The 24960-nt window shown below is 42.4% G+C and overlaps 1 protein-coding gene across 2 annotated transcripts in view; it reads right to left on the bottom strand.

The window, feature by feature from the left end:
• SEC23A (SEC23 homolog A, COPII coat complex component) overlaps nucleotides 1-24960 on the bottom strand; it is a 248004-nt gene that overhangs the window by 24158 nt on the left and 198886 nt on the right. For both annotated transcript variants that reach the window (XM_073609690.1, XM_073609691.1), the window contains 4 exons: nucleotides 21189-21295; nucleotides 13513-13666; nucleotides 9708-9785; nucleotides 1668-1829 (listed from right to left, as the gene is read on the bottom strand). In XM_073609690.1, the coding sequence (XP_073465791.1) occupies nucleotides 1668-1829; nucleotides 9708-9785; nucleotides 13513-13666; nucleotides 21189-21295 (501 nt within the window). The remainder of the gene's footprint in view (nucleotides 1-1667; nucleotides 1830-9707; nucleotides 9786-13512; nucleotides 13667-21188; nucleotides 21296-24960) is intronic.

Genomic DNA, 24960 nt, shown 5'->3' with positions numbered 1-24960 from the left:
ATCACTTGAAGCATATAGGCAACAGACAGCTTGGATTCGGTTTCTAAAAGCTACAGACAGCGATTACGTTTCTAAAGCTGAGTGGACGTTTTTTTGCATATGAGCTATGCCCCTGCTTTAACCACTTAAAGTGGTTCTTTAGTCAGGTTTTAAAAAAATTTAAATCAGCAGCTATGAATACTGTAGCTGCTAACTTTTAACCACTTGCACTTTTACCCCTTTCCGGCTTCAGCCAAATAGTTCAAATTTTGACTCATTAGTCCAGAGCACTGGTTGCAATTTTTCTGCACCCCAGATCCTGTATTCATGCATAGTTGAGTCACTTAGCCTTGTTTCCATGTCAAGGCTAAGCGACAAAGGCTAAATGACAAAATGGAGCACAGGGTTTGGCAGTGAAAGGGTTAAACAGAGAAGCAGCCAAGAGGCCCATGGTAACTCTGGAGGAGCTGCACAGCTCAGGTGGGAGAATCTGTCCACAGGACAACTATTAGTTGTGCATTCCACAAATCTGGCCTTTATGGAAGAGTGGCAAGAAGAAAGCCATTGTTGAAAAAAAGCCATAAGAAGTCCAGTTTGCAGTTTGTGAGAAGCCATGTGGGGGACACAGCAAACATGTGGAAGAAGGTGCTCTGGTCAGATGAGACCAAAAATTGAACTTTTTGGCCTAAAAGCAAAACGCTATGTGTGGCGGAAAACTAACACTGCACATCATCCTGAGCTTTGTCAAGGCTAAATGCGGATTTTTGGCTGCAATTCATACATGAAGACCACTTCTTGCCTGAATTCTCCAGACAGTAGATGGATGTGCCTGGGACCCACTGTTTTTTGCCAGTTATGTGCTGATGACACTGCTGGACATCTTCTGAAGGGAAGGGAGCATGATTTATCTTTCATCTGCTGCATTAAGTTTCCTTGTCTGACCACTGCGTCTATAGTCCTCAACGTTTCCTGTTTCTTTGTGCTTCTTCAAAAGAACTTGAACAGCACATCTTGAAACCCCAGTCTGCTTTGAAATATTTGCCTGGGAGAGACCTTGCTGATGCCATGTAACTACCTTGTGTCTTGTTGCTGAGCTCAGCCTTGTCATGGATGGTGTATGACCTGTGACATGAAACTGTCTTCCACAACCTCATCTTAATAGCAGAGTTTGGCTGTTTCGCAACTAGTTTTAAGCCTTCTACGCAACTTTTTCTGTTTCAGTTAGTGACTGTGTTTCAACCTACATATGAAATTGATGATCATTATCAAGTTCTTGGTATAATTGATTAATCATACACCTGACTTCAATCTTACAAAATCCCTGACTTTCTGCAAGTGTACAAGTGTAAGAATTGATGTCGGTTTGAAGCCAAAGAGTAGTCACATCATTTCATTTAGATTGTCTTCTGTTTACTCGCTTTGCCCTTTGTAAATTGATGAAAATAAACAATTAAAATAAATCTTTTTGAAGGCATTCTTATTTTACAGCATTTCTTCACACCTGTCTGAAACCTTTACACAGTACTGTATGTGCACTCCTATACAACATACAGTATTTATAGAGGATCATGGGGGTAGGGTGATACCATAAATATAAAGAGATCACAGATTAAGTTTGATCAACAATTCACTAAGTATTTTATAGTTAAAAATAACCACAAAGAAAAGGCAAATAAGTAAATTTCTACCTCTGGGGGGCCACTGAAGGAATAAGAATACAGGATTGGTTGTATCATTATGAGAGACTGGGTGAGGTCTTGGCGCATAAAGTGATGTCTGTAATAAGAGCTTTCATCCGGACTGTTGTTGAACACCTGAAGGAATGGTGACCTCCTCAGATGAAACATAAACTGCAAGATAGTTTAATAAGCAAGATAAAACAGCTTCTGAATGCAATGCACTATACATTAAACACAGAAATAAATTGGGATTGATTTGTCAATAAATTACAATTTCCACTGTAAGATCACCTGTGAATTTTCATGAAACCTGTGTGCTTTGCTTGTGCTATAGTAATAGAAACAGGAATTCTGACTTATCTTTAAAGGGGAACTTCGCCTAAAATGTGAAGTTCAGCTCAGCCTCCTCCTCCCCTCTCTCTTATTATAGGAGAACAGTTTTTTTTTTTTCTGGAAGCGGGTACCTATTTCTGACAGAAATTCACTCTCACTTCCGCTCACCTAGGTGAGCCGAGAGGAAACCCAGCCCCCCCTCCTTGCCCGCAAACTCCCGGGACATGTCACATATCCAAGAACCATTCTATTCACCATTCATGGCGGGACCATTCTAAAAGCGTAGCACTTCTCATGCATGCACGGGGGGAGCTGGCTGTGAAACACCAGGAAATCACAGCTGGCTTCCTACATCCGAAAACCCGACGATTGCTGAAGGACAGCACTGGACACCTGGACTGGTAAGTGTCTGTCTATTAAAAAGTCAGTAGGACAAGTATAGGCGCAATGAACTGAACACAGATTTCCCACAAGTTATAAGGCATATATAGTAATAGCAAGAATGTCAGGGGGAAATTGTCGAAATAAGTCCAACAGGTATTGAAAAAAAAGTCCACGGACCATAGGAAGGGTGGACCACTCCAGGCAGCCATCATACGGGAACAGAAACCATGTTCCAGTACACTGCAATACACAAAGGGAGAGGCGTCTCTGGGTGTAGATATAAAACATGTTTAATTAACACATGGAAAATGGCAACTCGCATTTGTGAAGTTAAAAACAGGCATGTAATAAGTCCCAGCAAAATGGAGGGAGATGTCATCAGTAGACGGTCCAATACTGGATGGGAAGCGAGGTGCTTGCTCATTCATCGCTGAGGTGTAGAGCCGGCCACGGTGGGAAAGAGCTCAGAACGAGGCCTGAAGTGCTGATGGTACAGAAGGAGAGGATGGATGATGTCACTGGCATGCAACGCATTTCCTGAGTATGCGCGCTGCGAATGACACGGCAGCCATGCTCCTTTTTTTAAGCTTGAAAAAGGAGCACCGTTCCCCACCGTGGCTGGCTCCACACATCAGCGGTGAACGAGTGAGCGGTGAACAATTGGACCGTCTACTGATGACATCCCCCTCCACCTTGCTGGGACTAATTATATGCCTGTTTTTAACTTCACAAATGTGGGTTGCCATTTTCAATGTGTTAACTAAACCTGTTTTAGATCTACACCCAGAGGCGCCTCTCCCTTTGTGCATTAAAAAGTCAGTAGCTGTCTTTGTATTTGTAGCTACTTACTTTTAATTTTTTTAACAACTACCACAGTCCCTCTTTAAAATCCATATCTTGGAGTATATTACTGGATATTCAAAGACCCTGGGTTAAAGGCTGGTACCTTCAGGTGACTGAGCACTGACACAGCTTTGCGGGACACTCCACTGTGGGCTTAACCCAGGGGCGCAAATACAGGGGTCAAAATTGCGACCCAGCCCCATGCCCTAGGGGGCCCATGTGGCTCCCCTGTACACCTGGACAGGAGGGGTGGGGGGAGCAGCATACAGAGGAAACAATGCCCTCCATTTTCCTCCAGCAGAGGCTGAAAGCCTGCTTCTCCTCCTCTATTCCCGCAGGCATTCAGCAGCTGCAGGAGAAAAATATAGGGGATTGGTTCCTCTGTTTGCTGCACCTCCTCCTATCCAGCTTCCTCCTCTCTCTGCTGCTACCGCCCCTGTGCGCTCTCCTGGCCCCCCTCATTCTCCTGCAGAGCTACAAGCAACCCCTCTCCTGCCAGCTGCTGCGGGGGAGGTGTCAGGAAGGAGAGTGGGGAGGGGGCCAGTAAATCTGTCATTTACTGGCCCCTTCCTTTTCCAAATGGACAGAGTCAGTGAGTCAAAGTATCTGAATAACCATTGGGATGTTTGCGGATAGCTGGAAAAAAAAAAAAAAAAAAAAAGGTCTAGGTCCTCTAGGTACCATGATACCTGAAATACCAAAGTTCTCAAGAGGACAAGAAGATGTGCAAGAACCATTGGGAATACTCTGGGTCCAGACGATAGGCCAAATGGCAGAATTGCAAGCGTTTGTCTCCTACTGTGAATAGGAATATGTTATGTAGATAAGCATCTTGGATGTCTACAAAGGCTAAGTATGCCCCATGTCTCAGAGAGGCAATAAATGACCTTGCAGATTCCATACAAAACCTTGGGATTTAAAGATACCCATTTAGGAATTTTAGGTCAAGACAAATGCACCCCCCCCCCCAAATTAGGTCTCGGCACCGTGAATACATTTTAATAAAATTATTTGAACTTTTCCCCTCCAAAAGATAGTTCAGGGTGGTCTGCAGATCTGACAGTCCTTGAAAGAGGGTTTAGGACCTTCAATTGTGGTAGAAGTACTTTACCTTCTGTGACTTCTTTGATTAGTCAAGTGCCTCATCAAATAGACATCCTCCTTTGAAGAGCATATGTATGGGGCAACATTTGAAAACAGCTTCAGCTGTCCAGGCTTTTAACCATATGGATAGAAATTAGGGCAATTCTGGAGATCTAAGTCATGACTTGTTCTAGGGCAGCGGTTCTCAACCTCTTTAGTGCCGTGACCCCTTGACAAAATTTCCCAAGTTGTGGGGACAACTATAAGTAAAATTATTTTCGTAGCCTGGGTTGTCAGCACCCAAGGCAAGACAAGTAATTTGCGCCCCCAACCCACAGATATTTAGCGCTCCCTGAGTCCCTTCCACTCGTACAGTATTAAAACCTCTTATGGTACATTTTAGGATGTACCACTCTTTCTCTTTGTTCTCCTTTCTTTCCCTTTTATCTCTCTCTCTATCCTAATGTCTTGTTTTTTGCCCATCCCTCTCTCTAGCCGTCTTCCTTGTTCTTTCTCTCCCTTTTACTTTGTTCCTCCCCCTCTTTCCTCTCCCTTCTATGTATTTTCTATTTTTATTCCTTCTCTTACTCCTTGGTGGGGGGGACGGGATGAGTGAACGCGACCTGAGAACTGTAGTGGGGACTTTTAATGGCAACTATAATCACAGGTAGTGTTACTCACTGTGTCTCTGACTTTGTGGTGTCTCCTAGCAGTGACACCTATACTGAAATCAAGAGATGGGGTCTCCTCCAACCCCTCCCATTTTGCATTCCTCACCAGTCAGCTGACCTCTAGTTTCTGCCCCCCAGCCATGCTGTGAACTGAATGGGCGGCTGCGAAGAGGCTGAGTGGGCAGCCGCGGGCTCCAGGAACAGCCCAGCTGGGTGACCGCAAAAAGGCTGGGAGAGCGGTGCGGGCTTCAGGAGCAGCCCAGGATTCCATGACCCCTGGCAAATCATCATTCGACCCCCGAGGGGGTCCCAACCCCCAGGTTGAGAACCATTGTTCTAGGGCATCAACACAAAAAAGTATGGCTGAAGGCAGTGTCTGCAAGTGCTGCGCCAAGGTTCGATCATGAAAGACATGATCCAACTGGTTATTCATTGCCCCTGTCCAATTAACTGTCGTCTGGCAAACGGAAATTTCAGCAATAGCTGGTGGCAAAGCAGGACCTGAGTGGTTAAAGAGGGTCTTTAAAAGAGTCTCAAATTTTCTGCCAGCAGCTTTCAATGAAGGAACATCTGTAGGTAGAGTAAGATGTTTAAGACTGAAAGTGCAGTGTCCACTTCGAGAGTAGACCAATTTTTAGTCAGCTCTTTTTCCACTGAATAAAGTTCAGCAATGACTCTCAAAGGAGTGAAACATTTCTCAGTGTTAACCCAATCATGATAAATTGCCTATAATATTTGTTCATGAATGGGGAAGGTCTTTGTAGACTTTGCAGGTCTCTTTGTAGCAAAGAGGGCATAGTGAGATGAAGAAGAATTGAGTGCAATAATGTGAGCATATGTACATTGGCAAGCATATTGCGTGAAACCATAACATCATGTGTATGAGAGGCTGGGTGTGAGAAGTCTTTCGCAACCTGCTCCAAAACTGCTTCTTAGTCCTCTTTACCGCCCTTAATGTTTGTGTCCCCTAGAGGAGGCAATTCACTTTCCAACTCCAGAAGAGACAGCGGTGGAGAAGGATCTAGGTGCTTTTGTGCTCTTGGGCAGCGACGGCTGTATTAAAATTATTAGTCGTTCAAAAAAGTCTGACATAGTTGCAGAAAAATCTGCTTGGTCAGATAGACAGCTTTTTGGGTGCCTAGGTAGCGCTAGAGTCAGAAGCATACATTGGTCTTAAAATATTGTTCTACTCCAGTGTAAGAAAAGTGCTATCACTCTGAGTGGTACGAGTGTTTTTCAGGCCTTCACCAGAGTGAACGTTTGCCTGAACTATTGCCATGGCCCCCTAGCACCTGGTTACTACCATTGTCATCAGTGAGGAAATACCCCCATGGGGTACTCAAAAAGTAATGTGCAAAAATGAAGCAAGTGTGTCAGGAGTACACAGCAACCCGGGTGTAGGCCATTATTTAGTAAAGTCTTTGTGACAAACGTTTAGTGCCTAAGTACCTTTTAAAGGGCTATAAGCAGACGTGGCAGAAATAGTGTAAACTGTGGTGTGATATAAACAGCTAGGCAACCACCCAAGACCACGCTCTGAATGGTGGAATTTTGCCCCAAGTTTGAAAGGGAAACCTGTAATAAATGAGGCTACATTATCGGACCAGTGCAGGGTACACCTGGTTCCCAAGGTTATACTGAAGTTGCACCAAACCAGATGCACTGCTTCTATTGTTGAATTAGAAGACAGTGAGGAGTTGATTGAAGAATCCAAAGTAAAACAATAAAGTAGTGAAGAAATTATTTTTCTGTAAGGGAAAAGTGGCCCATCACCTTAGAGCAAAAAACTGAAGTCTAATGGTGCATGGTAGGATTGTAGGGGTACACACAGGGGTGAGTGTTCATTTAAACTTTGGCAGTGTCCAATCACCTGAAGGTACCAACCTATATCACAGGGTGTATGAATATCCAGCAGGTATCCTGTACTGTATGATTAAGATAACACTGTAAAAATGTAAAGCGAGGAGGAACAAGGTACACTTGATTCTTCAACAAGGAGTGCTTTTAAATTTTTTTAGAGACAGTCGTTTTTTTTTACCTTCCCATGCTCCCCCATTGCGTGGAGAAATACCTGTCATTTCCATGTGAGACTCTTCTTGCCTCCCCATAATGCAAACCTTGGTGCCTGAGTGGCTAAATGCAAGGAGGGCTACATGTAGAATTCAAATGCTCTGAGCAAAGGGAAACATGTGGAAGTTAAGTAAATGCTGCTGACTCTGCCTCCTGTAAAGTCAACTTAGCACTTTGCCTAGTATGGGTTTTCTTTATTGGCTACCTTAATTTACACTCCCTGCATGCTGTTTGACTATTATTACAGCACTAACAGGCCGAGCTGTAGAAAATGGAGTGTGTGTGAATGAAGCTCCAGTCACATCACTAACATTGATGCTTTCAGAATCCACCCACTTTACACCAGTCATACAACCCCTATTCCAAAAAAGTCGTGACACTGTGTAAAATCTACATAAAAACAGAAAACAATGATTTGAACATCTCATGAAACTAAAATGTACCATTTTATATAAAGGTAAAAAATAAGGTAATTTTGAAATTGTTGTCAGCAACATGTTTCAAAAAAGTTGGGACAGGGCAACGAAAAGCTGGCAAAGTAAGTGATACTAACAAGGAAGAGCTGAAAGAACATTTTGCAAACTATTATGTTAACTGGCAACAGGTCAGTAACATGACAGGGCATAAAAAGAGAACTTTAGAGAGTCAGAGTGTCTCGGAAGTATAAAGATGGGCAAGGGTTCACCAATCTGAAAAGCTGCATATAAAAATTGTCAAACAATTTCAAAATGTTCTATAAAATTGTCAAGACTTTAAATTAATATGTCATCATCTACAGTACTTAATATCAAAAGATTCTGATAATCTGAAGAAATGTCTGTGCTCAGGGTGGCAAGGCTGAAACGGAGTATTGGAGGCCTTTGATTTCCGAGCCCTCAGACAGCGCTGCATTAACAAGAGCCATGATTCTGTGGTGGCTTAGGAATACTTCCAAAAATCACTGTCTGTGAACACGGTTTGTTGTGTCATTGAAAAATGCAAGTTAAAGCTCATAAAGCCATAACTAAACACGATCCAGAAATGCTGCGGTCTTCTCTGGGCCAAAGCTCATTTAAAGTTGTCTGTTGCAAAGTAGGAAACTGTTCTGTGGTCAGGCGAATTGAAATTTGACATAATTTTTTTCAACAATGGGCACTGCGCTCTCTGGACTAAAGAGGAGAGGGACCTTCCAGCTTGTTATCAGCACCCAGTTCAAAAGCCTGCATATCTGATGGTATGGGGGTGCATTAGTGTTTATGGAATGGGCAGCTTGCATAGCTAGAAAGGCACCATCAGTGCTGAAAGATATATCCAGGCTTTAGAGCAGTATATCATCAACTTTTCGGATCATCTTTCTATATATTTACTCAGTGAAATGGCTGTGGATCGGGCACCCAGGAGCTCTTTATCGGTATGTTGTATGGGTAGCAGCACTGTTGCTTCTGTTTGAATTTAGAGCAGTATATGCCCCCATCCAGACAGTGTCTTTTTTAGGGAAGGCCCTGCATATTTCAGCTGGACAATGCTAAACCGCATACTGCATCTATGACAACTGCATGGTTTTGTAGTAGAAGAGTCCGGGTGTTTAACTGTCCTACCAGCAGTCCAGAACTTTCACCATTTGAAAATATTTGGCGCATCTGGAAACAAAAAATACGATAAAGACAACACAGGACTGTTGAGCAGTTAGAATCCTATTTCAGGCAAGAATGGGACAACTTTCCTTTCTCAAAACTCCAGCAACTGGTCTCAGTTCCCTCACATTTACAGAGTGTTGTTAAAAGAAGAGGGGATGCTACACCATGGCAAACATGGCCCTGTCCCAGCATTTTTTTTGTGATGTGTTGCTGCCATCAATTTCAAAATGTTCTTATTTTTTTCTTGAAATGGTACATTTTCTCAATGTAAACTTTTGAAATGTTTTTGATTTTCTATTGTGAATAAAATATGGCTCTATAAGATTTGTAAATCATTGCATTCTGTTTTTATGTAGATTTAACACAGCATGTCAACTTTTTTTGGAATTGGAACAGAGTTTAACAGTAAGTAGGCCAGAATTAACTAGCATGGGAGAAGGCTCTTACTTTGTGCAGAAACCAGGGCTTAAAGCTGAGCTTCGGGAATCGCAAATACAAAACGCTTATGTATTTTTACCAGATTTGTGCAGTAATCCAGTGTAAAACTTTGACTCTGTGCAGGTTTCACAGCTAATTTATGACTTGTCTATGGATTACATTTATATAGTTGCTATTATTACAATTTTATCGAGTTTTCTAAATAGCTCCCTATTTGCTTTCTTTGAATATTTTTAATATGAGCAGAAAAAAGCTGAAGCTAAACCTGTTCCAAACATACTACAAGATAAACTTTTGGCTTAGGAGGCCATCTAGTAGAAGTTGAAGAGAAGAGGTTTTCCACTGTTATCACAGCCCATACAGAAGAACAATACTTTTCCTGCAGCTTTTCTTCACCTTCACTGGCCCCAAAAGTGGGATTTCCTGTCTCGTGTGAGTGGTTGTGCTAGTCAGCATCATACTAAAAGAAGTTCTGAATGAGTTCCATAAAAGTTCCCTTGTGATAGCTAGGTAACTTCAATTGATACAAGAGAAACTAGAAAGGATAACCATAGAATTCAATGCAATGGGATTTTTTTCACTTTCAAATAAAACTTCATACACATATGTACCTGTGGGTACAGAGAAAACGTTTCTGAAAACCGGAAAGAATTGGGATCGTCCTTCTGATATTCTCCAAATTTCTGACACTATAAGAAAGAGACAGATCCTGGTTTATACAAAAATCCTAGGAAGGATCAAATAAACAAAATAGAAAATATCAGAAAACCCCCTGCAAAACTGGTAGAATGTAAAGTAAAACGTGGTTGTAATACCCATCAAATGTAATCCAAATTGTGTATTTTTACAATGGGCTTAAAAATAATACTGTCTTAATGCTAGCTGCCTATGCCTATAAATGCCTACTTATCAGATGTTTGTTCAATCCAAAATGAGTTAGAATACTAATTATAAAAAAAAAGCAGCTTTCTCAAACGCTTCAGATGGAAGATGCTCACTTGTAGATGGCAATGGTATACATAGCTGTACACCAATATAGTACATGTTTTTCCTAATAAAAAAAAAACGATTTTAGTTAACGGCACATACTAAATTTTAAGCAGCACTATCATAATGTGTTAACTTAAAGTGATTGTAAAGTCTCTTTTTTTAAATTAAAAATAACAAACATGGTATATTTATCTGAAAGAGAGGATGGATTTGGATATGAGAGTACCAAGAGAAGGTAACTCCAAAGGGAAACTCACTGCAGTGTAATTATCACAAAGTAGAAAATATTTATTAATTTATTAGAATTTCCACACAAAAAAAGACAACCTTCACCATAACACAGTAAAAAACTATTTGAGACAACATTGTTAAAAATTAGAATAAAGGAAAGACCTGGGATCACATGCATTACCCACTTTCACACTACCAATCAAACCTATGCACTAACGAGGCACCTCAAAGAGGTATCCATGGCCAAGGAATTACTAAAAAATTTGTGGATCAATACTAAACAATGAAAAGGGTTTTTGGGTTTTTATAGGTGTGCTTTGCCACATTAGTGACTATTTTTAAGTATTACTAGGATTTTTTACTGGCGTGTCTCTTTAAGACTGTGTTAAGTGATGGGAGTCAATCCAAAATGGGAGGTATCTAGTTTACCCGTTATAAACTCTGGTTTTAGACTTTCACAGTGCCCTGATGAAACTCACGTGATGTGGGTGAAATGCATTGGCGTTTCAATGTCATTTGACCCGGCTTCACCTGCACGACTCTTTCCATCTGCCGCCCCACCTGATCAATTTCCAGCACACACAGTCATCTGCTTCCATGGCGCGCACCAAGCTGTTTGGGCTCTGAAGACTGCAGAGTTAATGTTACTATCACATACACCTCCACCTGCGCATCGGCTCCACTGCTAATTCGGAGGTTTGTGGAACCTGGAAGGCAAATACATTGGCGGATTGCCATCATTGTGAACAGTCCTGCTAGTGAGGACGGAACATCAGCATGGCCGTGAGCTTGTTCCAGGGACACCCTTCCCGATTTTCTCATCCTTACTGTATCACCACCGCCGAGTGGTCGTCCCCTCACCTTCATACCTCAGGCTGAAGTTTCATCAATTAGTCCTTCCTATCTTCGTTCCCCGTCAGCCCCATTCACATGCTTGTTGAACTATTCCATGTATGCCTACAAGTGCATGCAAGCACCTGAAAATCCAGCAAACAGTCCACACATAATGGTTGGATTGTTTTTTTCTTCCCCTATTGGGTTTAAGGACTGTATTTGATGTGCCCTTTTCATTCTTAAGTATTGATCCACTAATTGTTTAGTAATTACTTGGCCATTGCTGCCCCTTTGAGGTGCCTCATTAGTGCATAGGTTTGACTGGTAGTGTGAAAGTGGGTAATGCATGTGATCCCAGGTCTTTCCTTTCTTTTATTCAGATTTTTGACAACGTTGTCTCAAATAGTTTTTTACTGTGTTATGGTGAAGGTTGTCTCTCCTTTGTGGAAGTTCTAATAGAATAACCACTTCCCGACCGCCGCACGACGATGTACGTCCTAAGTTTGAACGGGGATATCGTTGTTATGGCAGCAGCTAGCTGCCATAACCCCGGTATCCCCGTTTTCGTGCGGCGGCCGGCTTTCAGATAAAAGTGGTCCCTGCAGCGGATTCACCGCGAGATCACTTTTATCGGTGGCGGGAGAGGCCCCCTCCCGCCGCGATCCGGTGCCCTCCGCCGCTTACCGGAGCCGTCGGTAGCGGCGGAGGCGATCGCGTCCTGTGCCGTGGTGTGTCTGGAGACGAGTGAGGCCAAGATGGCGCTCACTCGTCTCCATGACACTGCTGGGCGGAAGCGACGTCAAAACGTCACTTCCGTCCACGCCTCTTAAAAGGCATATTTTTTCAAATGTCATTTTTCTAAATGACTTTTTTTTTCTTTTTTTTTTTTTTATTGCATTTTAGTGTAAATATGAGATCTGAGGTCTTTTTGACCCCAGATCTCATATTTAAGAGGTCCTGCCATGCTTTTTTCTATTACAAGGGATGTTTACATTCCTTGTAATAGGAATAAAAGTGACACCATTTTTTTTTTTTTTTTTAAACAGTGTAAAAATAAATAAAATATTGTAAAATAAATAATAAAAAAAAAAAATTTTAAAACCCCCCTGTCCCGACGAGCTCGCGCGCAGAAGCGAACGCATACGCGAGTAGCGCCCGCATATGAAAACGGTGGTCAAACCACACATGTGAGGTATCGCCGCGACCGGTAGAGCGAGAGCAATAATTCTAGCCCTAGACCTCCTCTGTAGCGCAAAATATGCAACCTGTAGAATTTTTTAAACGTCGCCTATGGAGATTTTTGAGGGTAAAAGTTTGACGCTATTCCACGAGAGCGGGCGCAATTTTTAAGCATGACATGTTGGGTATCAATTTACTTGGCATAACATTATATTTCACAATATAAAAAAAAATTGGGATAACTTTACTGTTGTTTTATTTTTTTATTCAAAAAAGTGAATTTTTTCCAAAAAAAGTGCGCTTATAAGACCGCTGCGCAAATACGGTGCAAAAAAAAGTATTGCAATGACCGCCATTGTATTCTCTAGGGTGTTAGAAGAAAAACCATATATAATGTTTGGGGGTTCTAAGTAATTTTCTAGCAGAAAAACCTGTTTTAAACATGTAAACACCTAAAATCCAAAACGAGGCTGGTCCTTAAGTGGTTAATAAATATTTTCTACTTTGTGATAATTACACTGCAGTGTGTTTCCCTTTGGAGTTACCTTCTCTTGGTACTCTCATATCCAAGTCCATCCTCTCTTTCAAGTCTGTTATCTAACTCCGGGATCCCCCACCAGGGGCGAGTCAGTGATTTTTCACTTCATTTCTAATTAAGTGTTGATTCTCCCTTTTTAAACTCACTGTTATACTTATCTGCCCTGTGTAGAGGATTTGCACAGAGCAGCCCGGATCCTCCTCTTCTCAGGTCCCTCTTTGGTGCTCTTGGTCCCTTCCTCCTGCTGAGTGCCCCCACAGCAAGCAGCTTGCTATGGGGGCACCAACTTGAGTCACAGTTCCCTGTGTCCATTCAGACATGGAGCCGTGGCCCAACCTTGCCCCACCCCCTTTCTATTCTCTTTGGCTGACTGACTTTGACAGCCGCAGTGCTGTCTCAGCCACTGAGGAGGGGGGTCCAGGGCAGCTGAGACATTCCTACATCGCTGGATCTAGATGGACCTCAGGTAAATATTAGGGGGACTGCTGCACACAGAAGGCTTTTTATTTTAATGCATAGAATGCAATAAGATAAAAAACCTTCTGACTTTACAATCACATTAATTGTTAGCATAACATATGTTTAATATGTTTTTCATATAACTGCCCAACTTTACGTATAAATCATTGCAGACAATATCTTACCAGTCGAATGAGCTGCCGATCAAGCCATCTCAAGACATCTGGACCCTCTTCAGTCTCTGCTCTGTAAACAGCCAGCCTGGCCATGAGAATAGCTGCTGCCTCTTGATCAAAAGATGCTGCAATATTCTGAATCTGAGTCTGAGCATCAGCCCAACTACAAAAACAAATCATATGATGGTTAATAAGAACATATTTTATATAAGCCTGTGGAAAACAAATATGCCTCAAAGGAAAAGCATCAAAAATACACCTTTTAAATAATAAGTTCATTTTAGAGAACACTGCATATATTGAACATTTTAGAATATCAAAATTCAATGACATACTGGTGGATGATGAAAATGCCACTTTTACACTATGAGGTCTGCCCAGGGCTGGCACTGCATTACTCTTCATGTTCAGTGGCCTTATAGACCACCAAGGTAGGTTTGGAGATGGCCATTATTCCTTATGACATACGATGGATATAAAAATTCTACACATCCCTGTTAAAATGTCAGGTTTATGTGATTGAAAAACAAATGAGACACAGATAAATCACTTAAGAACTTTTTCCAACTTTAATGTGACCTGTAAACTGTACAACTCAATTGAACAAAACACTGAAATCTTTTAGGGGGGGGGGGAACTAAAAAGCTAAAATAATGTTGTTGCATAAGTGTGCACACCCTCTTCAAGCTGGGGATGTAGCTGTGTTCAGAAGCAAGCAATCACATTCAAAATCATGTTAAATAGGAGTCCGTACACACCTGCCATAATTTAAAGTGCCTCTGATTAACCCCAAATAAAGTTCAGCTGTTCTAGTAGGTCTTTCCTGACATTTTCCTAGTCTCATCCTACAGCAAAAGCCATGGTCCGCAGAGAGCTTCCAAAGCATCAGAGGGATCTCACTGTTAAAAGGGATCAGTCAGGAGTAGGGTACAAAAGAATTTCCAAGGCATTAGATATACCATAGAACACAGCGAAGACAGTCACCAAGTGGGGAAAATATGGCACAACAGTGATATTACAAAGAACTGGATGTCGCTCCAAAATTGATGAAAAGAAGAAAACTGGTCAGGGAGGCTGCCAAGAGGCCTACAGCAACATTAAGCCTTTCGCTGCCAGAGCCGTTTTTGCGTTTTTTTGCACACATTTAAAAAATCATTTTAGGCCTGAAGATTACAAAAAAACCCCCCCAAACATTATACATTTTCTGAAAGCAGACACCCTAGAGAATAAAATAGTGGTAGTAAGTGATATTACCGCAAAGGTCTAGGAAATGCAAAATTTCAGTAAAAAACACACTGACGTGAATTTCAGGGCAAACAAATGCAATAAATGACCCAAATTTTGTGTAAAATATAAAAGACAAGGTTGCACTGAGTAATTAGATACCCAACATGCCAAACCTACATTTTTGTGCGCCCTGTGAAATGGCGTAAAACTTCAGTACCCTATATTTTCTACAGGAGATGCTTCAGAAACCCCCTATAGGTATCAGTTTAGTGTTACACAGGAGGTCTGGTGTTAGAATTATTGTTCTCACTCCAGCGTGTGCGAAGAGATATAACATGTGTATCGCAATCAACGTTTTCATGTGTAGGCTCCCTGACGCATGCGTTTATGTTCTTGTATGTGGGGGGGGGTCTCCAAAAATTTTTTTTTGGGGTGTAACTTTATTTTTTGCACAAAAAATTTTTTTCATCACATAGGGAAAAAAGTCCCCTATGTGATTTTTTTTGGTGACAGGTTCTCTTTATTGAGATGTGCAGGGTCTAAAAGACCCTACATGTCTCTCCTGTGCCCCACTAAATGTTTTGCAATGCAGATCGCATTGCAAAACATTATTTCCTGGCTGAGCGAGCCGGGGACTCAGAGCTTGACCTGGAAGGGACTTTAGAGACGGCGCTTTCCGGGTCACACAAAAAAAGGGAGGAGAGCGGATATGTGTCTGCTCTTCTCCTTCCCCTCCAGCCGCCCCCACCCACCATGATGGTCCCAGGCCTGCAGATGGGCAAGTGGAGCCCGGTAAGCATGGCAGGGAACACGCACCAGTCCCAGGGGGTGCGTGAGAGCGATCGGGCAGCAAAGGGTTAAAGGAGCTGCAGGAATATCTGGCAAGTACTGGCTGTGTGGTACACGTGACCACAATCTCCCGTATTCTTCATATATCTGGATATGGGGTAGAGTGGCAAGACGGAAGCCTTTTCTTATTAAGAAACACATCTAAGCCAAGCTAAATTTTGCAAAAACACATCTGAAGTCTCCCAAAAGCATGTGGGAAAATGTGTTATGGTCTGATGAAACCAAGGTTGAACTTCTTGGCCATAATTCTAAAAGATATGTTTGGCGCAAAAACAACACCATACCCATAGTTAAGCATGGTGGTGGTGGCAGCATCATGCTTTGGGGCTGTTTTTTTTTTCAGCTGGAACAGGGGCCTTAGTCAAGGTAGAGGGAATTATGAACAGTTCCAAATAACAGTCAATATTGGCACAAAACCTTTAGGCTTCTGCTAGAAAGTTGAACATGAAGAGGAACTTCGTCTTTCAGCATGACAACGACCCAAAGCACACATCCAAATCAACAAAGGAATGGCTTCACCGGAAGACGATTAAAGTTTTGGAATGGACCAGGCAGAGCCCACACCTGAATCCGATTGAAAATCTGTGGGGTGATCTGAAGAGGGCTGTGCACAGGATATGCCCTCGCAATCTGACAGATTTGGAGTGTTTCTGCAAAGAAGAGTGGGCAAATATTGCCAAGTCAAGATGTGCCATGCTGATAGACTCATACCCATAAAGACTGAGTGCTGTAATAAAATCAAAAGGCGCTTCAAGAAAGTATTAGTTTAAGGGTGTGTACACTTATGCAGCCATATTATTATTATTTTTTTTTTTTTTCTTCTGTCCACCTAAAAGCTTTCAGTTTGTTGTTCAACTGAGTTGTAAAGTTTATCGGTCACATTAAAGGTGGAAAAAGTTCCGAAATGATTTATCTTTGCCTCATTTTTTTACATCACAAAAACCTGACAACATTTTAACGTGTGTGTAGACTTTTTTTATCCACTGCATGTGCCAGATTGAATACTGGATTGACAGAATCCCATCACCATGCATGTTACTGCACTATCATGCGTTGTGTGCGGAATTGCTAAAAATTAGTGCATGCATCATTTTTTGTGTTTTCAAATGACTAAATGCACTGCATGTCACTGAGAGTCATTCAAGGTTTAAAAATGCACTAGAAAAGTGGATTACTAGGTCAATCCTGGAAAAGCTCTGCAGTGTAAAAGTACCATTAGCCGCAAAGTCTAAAATGTCTGTGAAAAACAATTTAAAGAATGTGGAAAAATGTACTTTACCTTCAGAAGCCTTGGCTGCCATGTTAATAAGACAAGCATGGCCAAAGCTTTTTTGTCCATACTTCTCTTCTGGGTCACAGGAATGCACTTATTTCTGCACTCCTGTGACCCAAAGTCCGCTGACATCACAGAGCTGGTCCAGGGTCTGCAGAGATCCCGACAATGTTGAGATCCACCCATATGCCTGATTGTCAGACGGCTTAACCTCTCAGTGCGCCACAGAGAGCATGAACCAGCCACCTCCACCCCCTCCAGTGACCTCTGGATGGGCAAAGCGGAGAGTCGGTGACTAACAATCACCGCTCTCTGCTCAGTGAGGCCTGAGGACTGAGCAATTAGCAGTCTTCTGATCGCTCAGTTCTGGGTCTCAGAGCCGAGAGCTGTGACAGATCACAACAGCCTTTGGCAAAAGGAAAGGCATGGGTTACACTTAGGGCACTTTCACACTGGCAGGGCGTTGGTGGTTTACCGTTGTTTTAGAGGCACCTTTCGGCCACTAGGGCGGGGACGCTTTTAACCCCCGCTAGCAACTGAAAAAGGGTTAAAGGCGCCCGCAAAGCGCCGCTTCCCAAGTGCTTTGCAGGCGCTTCGGCAGCGCTGGCCCCCGATTTCAATGGCAGGGGCTGTTTAGAAACGCTAAATACAGCACTCTCCCACACTGCCCCAAAGATGCTGCTTGCAGGACTTTTTTTTTCGTCCTGAAAGCGCATCACCCCAGTGTGAAAGCACTCGGGCTGTCACACTGGGGCTGCAGGTGAGGCAGTTTTCAGGTGCTATTTTTAGCGCTAAAGCGCCTGAAAAATACCTCCAGTGTGAAAGTAGCCTTAGTGTCAAAGCATTAAGAGTAACAGGAGGCAACAGTTTAATTCTAAAAAAATAGAAATAGAAAAAACTAAGACTATATCATTCGGTGGCCAACCTGAAAAATATTTCTTATAATGTGCATTACGACAATTAATTAAACTGCACACAACAAGTGCCAGTGTATCTACATCACTTTGGCCTCAGTCCTTAATGTAAAGGCAGAAACAACACATCTCCTTTTCATTAAAACCAACTACTTTTGACACATATGCATCACTCAGAGTAACAAATCTGGAAAGCAGAAAACATCTTCCAAATAATAAACATACAGTGATTATGCAACGATCATGAGACACTATCTATGAATCAACAACTCCGACCACTGTGATGGTCCCAGTAATGAGTACCTCTTTGCAGTCCCTGTGTTTTCTTCTCTGCACCCACACTGCATTAGCAAGTCATACAGCCTCTTTGGTCCACAGCTATGTTGTCTGGACATTAAAAAGCTCTACAAATTTAGCCAAACAACCTACCGCATTACAACATGAGATCCCTAAGGTTTGTTTAGTATGATAAATAGAGCTATAGACCAGTGAGCTTTCACTTTACAGATTAGAACTAGAAACTATAGAACATGCAAAGAGTAATAACATAAAAAATAATTTTGGATTTTCATTTTTAGATGGATATTACACAGCCTTGTTCCACTATGATTTACAGAACACTGTAATGAGAGATTACCTTAATAACAGTGCAGAAGCCTGTGACAATGGTATCTTGTTACAATGTTAAGTGCTTATGTGTATACGACACCAGTCACTTACAAATGCTTTCCTGTCAAGAACACTTTTGTCCAAACAAATTTCCTCTCTTATCCCATTAACTCTCTTAGACTAATAAATGTCAATGGCCAATATACCCCAGAACTTTTCATGCTGTGCTTGTATTGTATTTTACAGAATGATAATCTCCACTTCCTGACATGAGTTCACGTCAGTTATCTATGCAACGGCAATAATATATCCAACCTAAATTAAAATTTTCACATTTTCAACTAGAATCAAACATTAATTACTCCTTTGGTCTTAATAAACAGGGTCCTCTATCAAATCCATACCAGACCCAAAGAGCCTGATATTGATTGGGGGGGGGTACCCTAGTGCCATTTTTTTTTTCAATGCCGGTGTCTTGCCGAGAAAGTTCCCTCGGCGGATAAGTTCCCCCCCTGTACTGTGCAGGCGCAGTGCCTGCGCAGTACGAACTACTGTCAGCCGCCGGAGATAGCCGAAGCTCAAACTTTTCGATCAGCTGTACACGGCGCCTGCGCTCTAGGTCCAGGTTCCTTCCCCACCATCCAAGTGGACCTAGAGGGGGAATCAAAAAGAGCCGACGCAAAGCGAGGCCGTGCCCAAAGCGTGGCGAGCGAAGCGAGCCCGCCAGGGGCCCTCTTACAGGCGCCGTGTACAGCTGATTTTCAGCTATTCACCTTCGGCTATTTCCGCCGGATCCTACTGCGCAGGCACAGCGCCTGCGCAGTAGAGGGGGGTCCTTATCCGCCGAGCGGAACTTTCTCGGCAGAACACCGGCTCTTTTGTTTACATTCTATTATCAGCGGGGAATCCACGCTAACAGCAGGGATGACTTATCGTTGTTAAGAAACTGTCATGTGCCAGCTCCTTAACAGATGCTTTATCCTTGCTGACAACTGGGATGACTCACTGTTGGTAGGTTGCTAGGGGTTGCTGGTTACTTAAAGGAGTTGTAAAGGCAGAAGGTTTTTTTAATCTTAATGCATTCTATGCATTAAGATAAAAACCTTCTGTGTGTAGCAGCCCCCCCAGCACCCCACTAATTACCTACCTGAGCCCCTTCTCTCTCCAGCGATGTCCACGATCCCCTCAGCCATCCAGGACACTCCTCCTGAATTGGCTGAGACAGAGCAGTGGTGCCATTGGCTACCGCGGCTGTCAATCGAAGTCAGTCAGCCAATCAGGGGAGAGAGGGGGCAGGGCCAGGTCGGGGCTTCGTGCCTGAATGGATACACAAAGCTCTGACTCGGATTGGGTGCCCCCTGTAGCAAGCTGCTGGCTGAGGGGCACTTAAAGGAGAGAGGGGCTAGGAGCAGCAAATAGGGACCCGAGAAGAGGAGGATGCAGGCTGCTCTGTGCAAAACCAACTGCACAGAGGAGGTAAGTATAACATATTTGTTATTTAAAAAAAAAAAAAAAAAACAAACAAGCCTTTAGAATCACTTTAACAACAGATGACCAAAAATGCATCAATCTGCCGGATCTAAACTTTTTTTGAGCTTCAGACATTTGACTTTAGGCGACTTGGAGTGGAAATGTTAACCATCGCCATACAGAATATTTGATTTATTTTCTCCCTGAGCATTTTGTAGCTTTGAGCTACAAAAACACTTAGGTATGAATGGGCCCTAAAGTTGGTCACAACATTTTTTTTTTGCAAATTGAATGACAGATCTAGAGGGTAATTGGCTGATATGTGGCCCTGCTGTGTAATTCGTTTTTATTTCTGTTCCTATTACTGTATAGCTTCCTAAATTACCATATTTTACATCTTCTAACATGTTCAACAAGAAAAACTGCATTTCCAGATATTAATTATACAATTAGTTCATGGCTCCAGGGAATGTATGTGTGTGGACTTGTTGTGACATGCTGTACAACTTGGTCAGATTGCTCACACCAGGTCATGGTGAGAAGACATAAAAAGGTCAGAATCTGAATAGCAAATTAAGCTTTTTAAACAGGAATGAAGAACAGGAGGAAAAAGCAAAACCTGATGCTTCCTCATCTTATTTCTTGTATTAAGCTGGCTACACATTGTCAAATTTCTTATCACTGTGATAAAAGAGGAGTGTGTTCAGTCCAGCCTGATAAAGACTAGCAAGCAGTTAATTTTCCTAATACACAAACAAGAAATATGTAATTCCAGTTTTTCTGAAAAAAAGATGAACTGTGCTTACTAAGCCACACAGCCTTAGCAGAATGAACAAAGTTTATACATGAAAATTCGGCCTATTCAAACCCCCATATATGCAGGCTAAGCCCTGCTCCCATTCAAGTATTTGTTAAAGGGCCAGCCTGCACTTGAATTTGATATTCCAAGTTTAGGTATGAAATGCCAGACTATCACTAACCAGATTTTTACATCTATCTGGGCCTCTGTTACTGAGATCGCTCTACCCAAGTTTCCAGGTACACCTGCCTTTCATGGACATTGTGCGCAAGCTTTAATTTTCCTATAAAGATTTTTACAAAGACTGCAGTATGGAAAGTTTCAGCTCGAATAGAGAGATTCAAGAGAAGCAGAATTACCAAGGTGAGAAAAACTCATTACTAACAATGGGTGGATCAGCCAACTAGTGCCTACCCATGAATAATGTGATATAGAAGGCTATTAATCAATAACAGCTTGAAATGCTATGACAGCTCAAATCACACCAGAAAATCCAGTATTTTATGCCCGATCTTACATATCTTTATAGCAGCAAGCTACCTACTTCCTTGCTATTGTGGTTACTCGGATTCGCTTTTGTCCGCTTGAGTGCTGATACTGTGTCACAAACTGGATTGCACCTCGTCCCCCTTGTGGAATTGGAGCATTATGCTAAACAAATAAGATGAAGAAAACATTAATTACAACATCTGTGTCAAATTGCCACATTTTGATTGATCTGACATTTTCTTAACACGAGGGACCTCAACATGAATACATTAATGAGGGAGGTATGAACTTATTGGCACAGCTTTCATGATTGTATATTGAGTATAAACACACTACAGCAGCAGCTTCATTATCTGCCTTCAAAATGGCAATGTGAGAATCTCACACTTAACACTTTCACTACCAGATGGACCCAACTGCAAAAATGAAGAGAACAACTAACTAGAAATAGTCAAACAAGGGTTTTCTTTCCCATTAGTAAATGCAAATCTTTTTCCCGATTATTACCATTTTGTAAAAATAAAGTATTGACAATATTATTATGTCTTCACAAATAAGTGCTTTACCTAAATTGAACACTTGATAGAACGTGATCCTTTCACTGTAACTTCTTTACCTTAAAGTGTAAAGTCTTGCTTTTTTTTTTAGTTAAAAATAACAAACATGTCATACTTACCTGCTCTGTACAATGGTTTTGCAAAGAGCAGCCCAGATCCTGCCCTTCTTGTGCCCCTCTTCGGTGATCCTGGCCCCTCCCTCCTCTTGAGTGCCTGCACAGCAAGCAGCTTGATATGGGGGCACCCGTGCCAAGTCACAGCTGCGTGTGTCCATTCAGTCATGGAGCCGCAGCCCCAGCCCCACCTCATTTCTCTTCTCATTGGCTGACTGACTTTGACAGCAGTGGGCGCCAATGGCGCTGCACTGCTGTCTTAGCCAATGAGGAGGTGAGTCCCAGGCAGCCGAGGCACTGCTGCAACATTGCTGCATCTAGATGGGGCTCAGGTAAATATTAGGGGGTTGATGCACACAGGAGGTTTTATAGCTTAATACATAGAATGCATTAAGATAAAAAAAACCTTATGTCTTTACAACCACTTTAATCAAAAATGGTATTAAACCCAAAATAAAACATTATATTGCAGCAAACCAATTCTTAGTTGTACACTACTGTGAAAAAGTTTTAGGTAGGTGTAAAAAAATGCTGTAAATTAAAAATGCTTTCAGAATTAGAAGTGGAAATAGTTTATTTGTATCAACAAAATGGAAAGTAAACGAACAGAAAAAAAATCCAAATGAAATCAATATTTGGTGTGACCACCCTTTGCTTTTCAAAACTTCATCAATTCTTCCAGGTACACTTACACATAGTTTTGAAGTCGGCATGTCACCATGCTTCATTGTTGCCCACAGACATTCATTATTGTACTGCTCTCCAGCCCTTTGGCCAACAAACTTGCCTCCTGCTGGACATCTTATGATGTTGAAGGGAAGTGAGCATGATGTGTCTTTCATCTGCTACATTAAGTTTCCTTGGCTACGGTCTTCGTTTCCCATATCTTTGTGCTTGAACAGCACATCTTGAAAACCCCAGTCTGCTTTGAAATCTGTGCCTGGGAGAGACCTTGCTGTTGCAGTATAACTAGCTTGTGTCTTGTTGCTGTGCTCAGTCTTGCCATGGTGTATGACCTGTGACACGACTGTCTTCCACAACCTCACCTTAGTAGCAGAGTTTGGCTGTTCCTCACCTAGCTTTATGCCTCTTACACAGCTGTTTCTGATTTCAGTAAATGACTGTTTCAACCCACATGACATTGATGATCATTAGCCCCTGCTTGGTATAAGGGATAGATCATACACCTGACTCTAATCCTACAAAACCCCTGACTTTGTGCAAGTGTACAAAGTGTGCAAGTCTAAGACTTCATGCTAGCATGAAGTCAGAGTAGTTATGCCAAATATAGATTTGATTTATTTTTTCTTCTCTTTACTCGCTTTGTGTAGCAAATATTTTTGGAAGCATTGTTACTTTACAGCATTTCCTCACAAGTGTCTAACACTTTTGCACAGTACTGTGTAGCTGCATTTGTTTTCTTTTTAGACTTCCTTTAAATTTATTTTCACCTGTCGATCCAGCCAGTATGTTGTTTTTGAACAGAACAAGCTGTCCTGCAGATGTAGCAGTTAGAGGGTTGTGACAAACCATTTACCACTGACTGAGATGTTTAGCATGTTCAATTTTTATTTGTGTCAAACCTTTATGCCAAAAGACACAGAACTGTTGCTGTAACTTCTTTTAAAGTGTTACCTGGAGGCTGGCTTCAATTCGTTAGTGTATCTAAATCTGCTAGAACTAACACTCCTCTCGCCCTAGACCAGTGTTTCTCAACTCCAGTTCTCAAGGCACCCCAACAGGTCATGTTTTCAGGCTCTCCATTATTTTGCACAGGTGATTTGATCAGTTTCACCGCCTTAGTAATTACCACAGCCGTTTCATCTGAGGGAAATCCTGAAAACATGACCTGTTGGGGCACCTTGAGGACTGGATTTGAGAAACACTGCCCTAGGCTGACAATGCTGCTGTCCAAAAGGTGTCTCTGCTACTCCTTTCTCTAGAGTGTAGGCACTCTAATACGGTTACTGGCCAGATCACCAGCGAAACACAGAGGGGGAAAAAAGCCAAAAAAAAAAAAGAAAACTCAAGCAGCCATCACATCTAACGATTGGTAAGCTGCAATATATTATATATTTGGTTTTGGCTTTAATAATACTTTAACCACTTGCCGACCGGCTCACGCCGATATACATTGGCAGAATGGCACGGCTGGGTAAAACAAGATATGCGTACTTTGTTCCCTTTAAGAGCTGCTGGGGGCACGCATGCCAGTCGCACTGCGGGGGGACCCAATGCGTGTGGTCAGCGGGCGCGATCCTCGCGGCCACCCGCGATCACGGGCACGAGAGACAGCACGGGGATTTGTGTGTGTAAAACACAAATCTCTGTTCTGTCAGGGGAGAGGAGACATATCGTTTGTTTCTACTAAGTAGGCACAAGGGGAGCCCCCTCTCCCGCCGTGGATAAAAGTGATCTAGCGGGCCCCTCTCCCGCCGCCGATAAAAGTGATCTTGTGGCGAATCCGCCGCAGAGACTACTCTTATCGGAAAGCGGACCACTGGCCGAAGAACAGGATACTGGGGTTATGGCAGCTAACTGCTGCCATAACAACGATATTCCTCTTCAAACTAAGGAAGTATATCGGCGTGCAGCGGTCCGGAAGTGGTTAAAAACCTTTTTGGGATATATTTCGGAATGGCAAGCTGATGTCGCTCTCGGAACTACAAGCCAAGTATAATTTACCAACTACCATGTACTACCCATATCTCCAGCTTAAACATGCGGTGGGCACGCAGGGAGAAGCAACTCCCTGGACCCAGTCAACTACCCCCATTTTTCATTTAATGCAGTCCAGCACAGAAACTAAAGGGTTTATTTCACAATGTTATCAAATGCTACTGATGCAATTTTTAAAAGCTCACCCAAATAAGGCATCGTCCCTATGGGAGAAGGATGTAGGTCCACTCACGGGAGACCAATGGGAGGAAGCTCTGCAATCTATTAATATATGCTCCCTCAATGTGACCCAAAAGGTCAACCAATTATATATAGTACTTAGAGTGCACTACACCCCACTTAAACTATATAACATGGGTAGAAGGCCAGACCCTTTGTGTAGTAGATGTAAGCGACATCCAGGTGATCTCATTCACTTACTCTGGAGATGCCCAAAACTCCATAGGTACTGGAGCGAGGTACTGGGGACACTTAATCA

The sequence above is a fragment of the Aquarana catesbeiana genome, linkage group LG13 (genome assembly GCF_042186555.1).
Source record: "Aquarana catesbeiana isolate 2022-GZ linkage group LG13, ASM4218655v1, whole genome shotgun sequence".
Taxonomy (NCBI): Eukaryota; Metazoa; Chordata; class Amphibia; order Anura; family Ranidae; genus Aquarana; species Aquarana catesbeiana.
This window is presented reverse-complemented; position numbering and strand designations above follow the sequence as displayed.